This window comes from Nerophis lumbriciformis, linkage group LG02 (genome assembly GCF_033978685.3).
Source record: "Nerophis lumbriciformis linkage group LG02, RoL_Nlum_v2.1, whole genome shotgun sequence".
NCBI lineage: Eukaryota > Metazoa > Chordata > Actinopteri > Syngnathiformes > Syngnathidae > Nerophis > Nerophis lumbriciformis.
Genome location: NC_084549.2, coordinates 181,464 through 192,500, shown reverse-complemented (window position 1 = coordinate 192,500; position 11,037 = coordinate 181,464). Strand labels below are relative to the sequence as shown.

The following is an 11,037-nucleotide window of genomic DNA, read 5'->3' as shown; positions in this document are numbered from 1 at the left end:
GGAGGACATGGAGGTGAGATATGGAGATGAGATATGGAGGACATGGAGGTGAGATATGGAGATGAGATATGGAGGTGAGATATGGAGATGAGATATGGAGGACATGGAGGTGAGATATGGAGATGAGATATGGAGGACATGGAGGTGAGATATGGAGATGAGATATGGAGGTGAGATATGGATATGAGATAAGGAGGACATGGAGGTGAGATATGGAGATGAGATAAGGAGGACATGGAGGTGAGATATGGAGATGAGATATGGAGATGAGATAAGGAGGACATGGAGGTGAGATATGGAGATGAGATATGGAGATGAGATAAGGAGGACATGGAGGTGAGATATGGAGATGAGATATGGAGGACATGGAGGTGAGATATGGAGATGAGATATGGAGGTGAGATTTGGATATGAGATAAGGAGGACATGGAGGTGAGATATGGAGATGAGATATGGAGGTGAGATATGGATATGAGATATGGAGGACATGGAGGTGAGATATGGAGATGAGATATGGAGGACATGGAGGTGAGATATGGAGATGAGATATGGAGGACATGGAGGTGAGATATGGAGATGAGATATGGAGATGAGATAAGGAGGACATGGAGGTGAGATATGGAGATGAGATATGGAGATGAGATAAGGAGGACATGGAGGTGAGATATGGAGATGAGATATGGAGGACATGGAGGTGAGATATGGAGATGAGATATGGAGGTGAGATATGGATATGAGATAAGGAGGACATGGAGGTGAGATATGGAGATGAGATATGGAGGTGAGATATGGATATGAGATAAGGAGGACATGGAGGTGAGATATGGAGATGAGATATGGAGGACATGGAGGTGAGATATGGGGATGAGATATGGAGGACATGGAGGTGAGATATGGAGGACATGGAGGTGAGATTACACAACAACATGCACTTTCCTCAATTAAATTCCTCTATCACAAAAAATACTTTCTTAGTTTGATGGCAATAGAAATCAAACATAGTGATAGTGGATCAAACATGGTGATAGTGGATCAAACATGGTGATAGTGGATCAAACATAGTGATAGTGGATCAAACATAGTGATAGTGGATCATACATAGTGATAGTGGATCAAACAAAGTGATAGTGGATCAAACATGGTGATAGTGGATCAAACATGGTGATAGTGGATCAAACATAGTGATAGTGGATCAAACATAGTGATAGTGGATCATACATAGTGATAGTGGATCAAACAAAGTGATAGTGGATCAAACATAGTGATAGTGGATCAAACATAGTGATAGTGGATCAAACATAGTGATAGTGGATCAAACATGGTGATAGTGGATCAAACATAGTGATAGTGGATCATACATAGTGATAGTGGATCAAACAAAGTGATAGTGGATCAAACATAGTGATAGTGGATCAAACATAGTGATAGTGGATCAAACATAGTGATAGTGGATCAAAACATAGTGATAGTGGATCAAACATAGTGATAGTGGATCAAACATAGTGATAGTGGATCAAAACATAGTGATAGTGGATCAAACATAGTGATAGTGGATCAAACATAGTGATAGTGGATCAAACATAGTGATAGTGGATCAAACATAGTGATAGTGGATCAAACATAGTGATAGTGGATCAAACAAAGTGATAGTGGATCAAACATAGTGATAGTGGATCAAACATAGTGATAGTGGATCATACATAGTGATAGTGGATCATTAGGTATATACATAATAACACTATCTTACATATCACAATGCATTAGGTATATACATACATAATATCACTAGCATACATACCACAATACGTTAGGTATATACATAATAACACTAGCATACATATCACAATACCTTAGGTATATACGTACATAATAACACTAGCATACATATCACAATACATTAGGTATATACATAATAACACTAGCATACATATCACAATACATTAGGTATATACGTACATAATAACACTAGCATACATATCACAATACATTAGGTATATACGTACATAATAACACGAGCATGCATATCACAATACATTAGGTATATACGTACATAATAACACTAGCATACATATCACAATACATTAGGTATATACGTACATAATAACACTAGCATACATATCACAATACATTAGGTATATACGTACATAATAACACGAGCATGCATATCACAATACATTAGGTATATACATAATAACACTAGCATACATATCACAATACATTAGGTATATACATAATAACACTAGCATACATATCACAATACATTAGGTATGTACGTACATAATAACACAAGCATTATCTTAAGAAGTTTACCATGTGGTGATTGTATTAAAAGCTCTGCACTAGAACAAGTCACCATCTCATCCAGTATCTATTTCTCATTTCTAGTCCAAATATCTAAACAAACTGAATACTCAAGTCACAACAGTCATTTCTCAGTGAGACACAAGAAGTTGTTGTAGACAATACTGTAGATCTTCTGAGGGGAAATAATACTACTTTTGAGCATCAAGGATTTGTTATAAGACACACAACTTCACAACACTGATGAGTACAGCTGGTAACAAGTTTTATTGATCAAATCTTCCCCAGACAGTTTGGACTTGTTCCATTGGCAGATAGTTGTGCTAGCCTACGTCATGTAAACATTGTTCCATTGGCAGATAGTTGTGCTAGCCTACGTCATGTAAACATTGTTCCATTGGCAGATAGTTGTGCTAGCCTACGTCATGTAAACATTGTTCCATTGGCAGATAGTTGTGCTAGCCTACGTCATGTAAACATTGTTCCATTGGCAGATAGTTGTGCTAGCCTACGTCATGTAAACATTGTTCCATTGGCAGATAGTTGTGCTAGCCTACGTCATGTAAACATTGTTCCATTGGCAGATAGTTGTGCTAGCCTACGTCATGTAAACATTGTTCCATTGGCAGATAGTTGTGCTAGCCTACGTCATGTAAACATTGTTCCATTGGCAGATAGTTGTGCTAGCCTACGTCATGTAAACATTGTTCCATTGGCAGATAGTTGTGCTAGCCTACGTCATGTAAACATTGTTCCATTGGCAGATAGTTGTGCTAGCCTACGTCATGTAAACATTGTTCCATTGGCAGATAGTTGTGCTAGCCTACGTCATGTAAACATTGTTCCATTGGCAGATAGTTGTGCTAGCCTACGTCATGTAAACATTGTTCCATTGGCAGATAGTTGTGCTAGCCTACGTCATGTAAACATTGTTCCATTGGCAGATAGTTGTGCTAGCCTACGTCATGTAAACATTGTTCCATTGGCAGATAGTTGTGCTAGCCTACGTCATGTAAACATTGTTCCATTGGCAGATAGTTGTGCTAGCCTACGTCATGTAAACATTGTTCCATTGGCAGATAGTTGTGCTAGCCTACGTCATGTAAACATTGTTCCATTGGCAGATAGTTGTGCTAGCCTACGTCATGTAAACATTGTTCCATTGGCAGATAGTTGTGCTAGCCTACGTCATGTAAACATTGTTCCATTGGCAGATAGTTGTGCTAGCCTACGTCATGTAAACATTGTTCCATTGGCAGATAGTTGTGCTAGCCTACGTCATGTAAACATTGTTCCATTGGCAGATAGTTGTGCTAGCCTACGTCATGTAAACATTGTTCCATTGGCAGATAGTTGTGCTAGCCTACGTCATGTAAACGTTGAACACTGGACGTCAGCTATTGACCATGATGGTGCCTATGGTGTGGTTGACTCCACACATACCTGAATACTGAATACCACACATACCTGAATACTGAATACTGAATACCACACATACCTGAATACTGAATACTGAATACCACACATACCTGAATACTGAATACTGAATACCACACATACCTGAATACTGAATAACACACATACCTGAATACTGAATAACACACATACCTGAATACTGAATAACACACATACCCGAATACTGACTACCACACTTACCTGAATACTGAATACCACACATACCTGAATACTGAATACTGAATACCACACATACCTGAATACTGAATAACACACATACCCGAATACTGAATACCACACATACCTGAATACTGAATACTGACTACCACACTTACCTGAATACTGAATACCACACATACCTGAATACTGAATACTGAATACCACACATACCTGAATACTGAATACCACACATACCTGAATACTGAATAACACACATACCTGAATACTGAATACCACACATACCTGAAAACTGAATACTACACATACCTGAATACTGAATACTGAAGACCACACATACCTGAATACTGAATACTGAATACCACACATGCCTGAAAACTGAATACTACACATACCTGAATACTGAATACTGAAGACCACACATACCTGAATACTGAATACTGAATACCACACATACCTGAATACTGAATACCACACATGCCTGAAGCAGGGAATGATGCAACATCCTTAATCATTGCTGGTGTTGTCATTATCCTGAGCACACTTCTTGAAAAGGCACTAGCAGAAACGCTGTGGATTGTTGTCAGTGAGTAACAACTAGTCTGTGAGCAGAGAATACAAATGTCAACTTCATTTCTTCTTGCAGGGAAGCAGGTGTGTGACAAGAACAAACAACTTAGTCACAGCAGGCTAAACACTGTGACCCAGTCCCAGAACACTAAACACTTTGACCCAGTCCCAGAACACTAAACACTGTGACCCAGTCCCAGAACACTAAACACCGTGACCCAGTCCCAGAACACTAAACACTTTGACCTAGTCCCAGAACACTAAACACTGTGACCCAGTTCCAGAACACTAAACACTGTGACTCAGTTCCAGAACACTAAACACTGTGACCCAGTCCCAGAACACTAAACACTGTGACCCAGTCCCAGAACACTAAACACCGTGACCCAGTCCCAGAACGCTTCACATCATGACCCAGTCCAAGAATGCTTCACACCATGACCCAGTCCCAGAACACTAAACACCGTGACCCAGTCTCAGAACACTAAACACTGTGACCCAGTCCCAGAACACTAAACACTGTGATCCAGTCCCAGAACACTAAACACTGTGACCCAGTCCCAGAACACTAAACACTGTGATCCAGTCCCAGAACACTAAACACTGTGACCCAGTCCCAGAACACTAAACACTGTGATCCAGTCCCAGAACACTAAACACTGTGACCCAGTCCCAGAACACTAAACACTGTGATCCAGTCCCAGAACACTAAACACTGTGACCCAGTCCCAGAACACTAAACACTGTGATCCAGTCCCAGAACACTAAACACCGTGACCCAGTCCCAGAATGCTTCACACTGTGACCCAATCCCAGAATGCTTCACACCGTTACCCAGTCCCAGAATGCTTCACATCGTGACCCAGTCCAAGAATGCTTCACACCATGACCCAGTCCCAGAACACTAAACACCGTGACCCAGTCTCAGAACACTAAACACGGTGACCCAGTCCCAGAACACTAAACACTGTGATCCAGTCCCAGAACACTAAACACCGTGACCCAGTCCCAGAACACTAAACACTGTGACCCAATCCCAGAATGCTTCACACCATGACCCAGTCCCAGAACACTAAACACCATGACCCAGTCCCAGAACGCTTCACACCATGACCCAGTCCCAGAACGCTTTTGGAGAAAACCCTATCATTTTTTTCTGGAAGCAGTCCATTTAGACTTGTGTGTCTCTCTCCCTGCAGACCAAATGTTTCATATGTGGAATCGGCAGCGACTACTTTGATAAAGTTCCTCATGGCTTTGAGACTCACACTCTGCAGGAGCACAACTTGGCCAACTATTTGTGAGTTTGCAGCACTTTAGTCTATTTGTGAGTTTGCAGCACTTTAGTCTACTTGTAAGTTTGCAGCACTTTAGTCTACTTGTAAGTTTGCAGCACTTTAGTCTACTTGTAAGTTTGCAGCACTTTAGTCTGTTTGTGAGTTTGCAGCACTTTAGTCTATTTGTGAGTTTGCAGCACTTTAGTCTACTTGTAAGTTTGCAGCACTTTAGTCTGTTTGTGAGTTTGCAGCACTTTAGTCTCCATCCTCACGCCTCCTTTCTTGGCCACTAATTGAAAGTGCTTGGACGTGTCCACTAACGAGTGTTTGCTCCATCACTTGGGCAAGAGCTAACTAAGTCAACTAGATGTGTGAGCTGACCTATTTCATAGACTGATTGTTATTCATGATGTCACACAAAGTAAGTACAAGTGTGGGACAGGAAGTGCAGCTGCCTCACCAGACAGTCACTTCCTGATTGAAGCAAGTCCAGTCAGTGCAGACCAGCCTGCAATAATGCCAAGGAGAAGCCATAGCTTGAGAAGCACTTTTAAATACAGAGCTGTCGTTTGTTTTTGTCAGTAATCCGTTTCAAAGGAACCCACAAAACACCAATTGAAGCAAGTTTCCCCATAAGAAAAAATGTAATTCAAATCAAATGTTTCAGACACTTTAGAATGTCAACAGAAAGCACATTTTAGACGGACTATTTCCATGCAGAAAACCATGTGAAATACATTTACACGAGGAGTCAAATGACCAGTTAACATACATCCTATTATGGTACAAGTTGTTGATTTTTCATTTAGTGTCTTGTTTTCAAGGAGAAAACCTAAAAGAAACCATACAATAGAACACAAGCAATACAACAACACACTTCTCTGCCACACCTGCTCACACACATTGACATCAACTTTTGCAATAGATGACAATAAAGTTCATTACAACATTAACATCAGAATCAACTTGTTTGCAAGTGGGAAAATGCTACTTCTAGTGCTGGCACTCACAACTTTCTTTGGCCCTATGCTGTGTTATAATGCAGTAAATACAGCAGGTGAAAGAACTAGTTGTGTTTATTTGTATGATAACAAAAACTGCTGCAAACCGGATCATCTGAAAAGTGGGTCGTACTAAAACCATTTTATATTTGACAGTTTCTTACAGTGACTCAGACACTTTTGCCAATACTTAGCTGACTTTTTCAAAAGTCTTCACACACTTCTCCAAAGCAACTTTCAACTGGTCACATAACTTCATTTCACTTTCAAAATGCAGTCAAACTAGCAAATGACTTCATCCATGTCTCAGATCCACTCATTCTTCCAGAACACTAAGAAAGGTGGACAGACAACAAACACACTTTCAGACACAAAACATTTGACAATGTTTGCTTGTGTGAAACAATAATAATCATTCACAGCAAAAGAGATGTTGCTGGAATGAATCAGACATGATGCAGAATGCTTCAATATATTTCATGTCTTTTATTTCCTTTTATTTGCACTCAGTAATTCCAGAATAGAATAAATAATGATAAATGGGTTATACTTGTATAGCGCTTTTCTACCTTCAAGGTACTCAAAGCGCTTTGACACTACTTCCACATTCACACACACATTCACACACTGATGGAGGGAGCTGCCATGCAAGAACCGAACCACGACCCATCAGGAGCAAGGGTGAAGTGTCTTGCCCAAGGACACAACGGACGTGACTAGGATGGTAGAAGGTGGGGATTGAACCAGCAACCCTCCGATTGCTGGCACGGCCACTCTACCAACTTCGCCACGCCGCCCCTGAAGAATGTGTAAACACACCATCCACTGATCCAGATACAATAGTAATGCTGATAGACTCCGTCTACTCTCATTTTACAATTTAAAATATATTTCATTCAAATTGTAGCAAATTGTCCAAGTTTGTATGATGTTATTGTTTTGAACTCAACTTGAAGAGTTTTGAAAAGAGTATGTAAGTACACAGTTTTCTAGTGTGGAAGTGAGAAAAGAATGAATGTCATTTGAAAGATGAAGTCATTGAATGAAAGATGAAGTCATTGAACCTGTGATGAGGTGGCGACTTGTCCAGGGTGTACCCTGCCTTCCGCCCGATTGTAGCTGAGATAGGCATCAGCGCCCCCCGCGACCCCAAAGGGAATAAGCGGTAGAAAATGGATGGATGGATGAAGTCATTGAATGAAAGATGAAGTCATTGAAGGCATTTTGTGCCAAAGCAATGATAATTGATCCTCAGTTTAGCCCATTTCTACTTCTGTGTGAAGACTTTTGAAAAAGTGACCTAAGTATTGGGAAATGTGTCCTAGCCACTGTAAAAAACTCTATTCATATTTATTTGTATACATTTTTGATTTCAGTTTTTCAAGTTACATTAAAATCAGTTCAAACTATTTGAACAAAAGCTAAGCAGTTTTAGGTTTTTCATTTGGTTCCCGCAATGAACTGATTGTGACCTAACAAACGAAGGCATGAAGCGAAGTGTCTTCATGGCGTTTGACCCTTTTTCTGTTCCAGGGGTGGACAAACTTTGGCTTTTGAAATTTGACAGTGATCACATGATGCATTTACTGTATATCATACTGTATCTACTGTATTTGGAACTAAGAGTAGACTTCTCAAACATGGGCTATTTTAGTCAGAATACATCTATTTTCTACCGCTTGTCCCTCTCACATCACATTTATTTTTGACGATATCGTATCATCAAAGAAACATTCAAATGGTATTAAAGGGCTAACACTTAGTGGGAGCGGGTGTTGTTGATTTGCCAGTATGTCAAAGTCTAGTAGCAGTTTTGTTGCTCAGTTCTGTTTGAATATTTGACGGGCCGGATTAAAGGGACCAACGTGCTGAATGTGGCCCCCGGGTCGTAGTTTGTCTATCCCTGTTCTTTACACTTCTTAGCTCATTTGTCTCCAACATCTGGTGTGTGGAGCAGCATCCAGCATGCCGGGACTAACACAGGCACCAACTGGTGGTGTGTGAGCGCCAACATTTCTTCTCATGTGTCCTTGCAGATTTTTTCTGATGTACCTGATCAACAAAGACGAGACGGAACACACTGGACAGGTAGGAAGGTTTTCTCTTCCTTTCAGTGGACTTCAATGCTTTTGGAAAGCATTTAAGTGCAATGACACAGTAGTCAGTGGCAGTCATTCTGCATATTATGGAAAGAACTTAAGTGCAATGACGCAGTAGTTAGTGGCAGTCATTCTGCATATTAGCATACGAGTAGAGAAAGCAGCAAAGAGTCAAAGCTGTGCTCACTTTGTTGATCCAGGAATCCTACGTGTGGAAGATGTACCAAGAACGTTGCTGGGAATTCTTTCCCGTGGGCGACTGTTTCCGTAAGCAATATGAAGAGCAGCTGGGATGAAAGGAGATAACGTGGTCATCTCCATCCACGCTCCTGCGCCTCGGACTAACGGGAACTTGCTGATCGATTGTGGATTTTGCCCTCCCACTAAAGATGTGCTCATGTATTATTTACACCTGATGGCTCCAGTTTGCTTCTTCTGCAATTTCTCATGGAAATCTGGAAATAAATATCGAACAATGTTTGTCTTGGACAACTTGATTACCTTTTGGACTCATTGGAGAGTAACAGTCTTGAAGACAACCCACACTTAGTGATTGAGCATGGAAGACATACTAGTTACCGTATTTTCCGCACTATAAGGCGCACCTAAAAACCACACATTTTCTCAAAAGCTGACAGTGCGCCTTATAACCCGGTGCGCTTTATATATGGATAAATATTAAGATTCATTTTCATAAAGTTTCGGTCTCGCAACTTCGGTAAACAGCCGCCATCTTTTTTCCCGGTAGAACAGGAAGCGCTTCTTCTTCTACGCAAGCAACCGCCAAGGTAAGCACCCGCCCCCATAGAACAGGAAGCGCTTCTTCTTCTACTGTAAGCAACCACCCGCCCGCGTAGAAGAAGAAAAAGCGCGCGGATATACCGTACGTTTCATTTCCTTTGTGTGTTTACATCTGTAAAGACCACAAAATGGCTCCTACCAAGTGACAGGGATCCGGTTCATGAAAAGACGCAATCTCTCCATCCGCACACGGATTACTATTTCACAGCAACTGATATTCCTGTGAACCGCACTGTGGATACAACGGGAGCACGTACGGTGAATATTCGCACCACAGGGAATGAGAAGTCATCCTTCACTGTGGTTCTAGCTTGCCATGCTAATGGCCAGAAACTTCCACCCATGGTGATATTCAAAAGGAAGACCTTGCCAAAAGAGACCTTTCCAGCCGGCGTCATCATAAAAGCTAACTCGAAGGGATGGATGAAGAAAAGATGAGCGAGTGGTTAAGGTAAGTTTAAGTTTACGCGAAGAGGCCGGGTGGCTTTTTTCAGCAGCTCCGTCCATGTTGATATACGACTCCATGCGCGCCCACATCACGCTGGTTTTTAATATATTATTAAAGTTTGACTGACCTATCTGACTGTTTTTTTGACATTCCTTTAGCACAGTTAGATGCGGCTTATAACACGGGGCGGCTTATAGGTGGACAAAGTTTTGAAATATGCCGTTCATTGAAGGCGCGGCTTATAACCCAGGGCGCCTTATGGTGCGGAAAATACGGTATGCTAATAGCAGCTTGACAACCCACACTTAGTGATTGAGCATGGAAGACATGCTAGTTATGCTAATAGCAGCTTGACAACCTACACTTAGTGATTGAGCATGGAAGACATGCTAGTTATGCTAATAGCAGCTTGACAACCTACACTTAGTGATTGAGCATGGAAGACATGCTAGTTATGCTAATAGCAGCTTGACAACCTACACTTAGTGATTGAGCATAGAAGACATGCTAGTTATGCTAATAGCAGCTTGACAACCCACACTTAGTGATTGAGCATGGAAGACATGCTAGTTATGCTAATAGCAGCTTGACAACCCACACTTAGTGATTGAGCATAGAAGACATGCTAGTTATGCTAATAGCAGCTTGACAACCTACACTTAGTGATTGAGCATGGAAGACATGCTAGTTATGCTAATAGCAGCTTGACAACCTACACTTAGTGATTGAGCATAGAAGACATGCTAGTTATGCTAATAGCAGCTTGACAACCCACACTTAGTGATTGAGCATGGAAGACATGCTAGTTATGCTAATAGCAGCTTGACAACCCACACTTAGTGATTGAGCATGGAAGACATGCTAGTTATGCTAATAGCAGCTTGACAACCCACACTTAGTGATTGAGC

General features: G+C 41.1%; 1 protein-coding gene across 1 annotated transcript in view; it reads left to right on the top strand.

Annotated features, from left to right (window-relative positions):
• LOC133577041 (ryanodine receptor 2-like) overlaps window positions 1-9,333 on the top strand; it is a 194,230-nt gene extending 184,897 nt beyond the window's left edge. The window contains exons 102-104 of the mRNA XM_061930583.2: window positions 5,703-5,803; window positions 8,818-8,869; window positions 9,081-9,333. Of these exons, the coding sequence (XP_061786567.1) occupies window positions 5,703-5,803; window positions 8,818-8,869; window positions 9,081-9,176 (249 nt within the window). The 3' untranslated portion in view covers window positions 9,177-9,333. The remainder of the gene's footprint in view (window positions 1-5,702; window positions 5,804-8,817; window positions 8,870-9,080) is intronic.
• The last annotated feature ends 1,704 nt before the right edge of the window (window positions 9,334-11,037 follow it).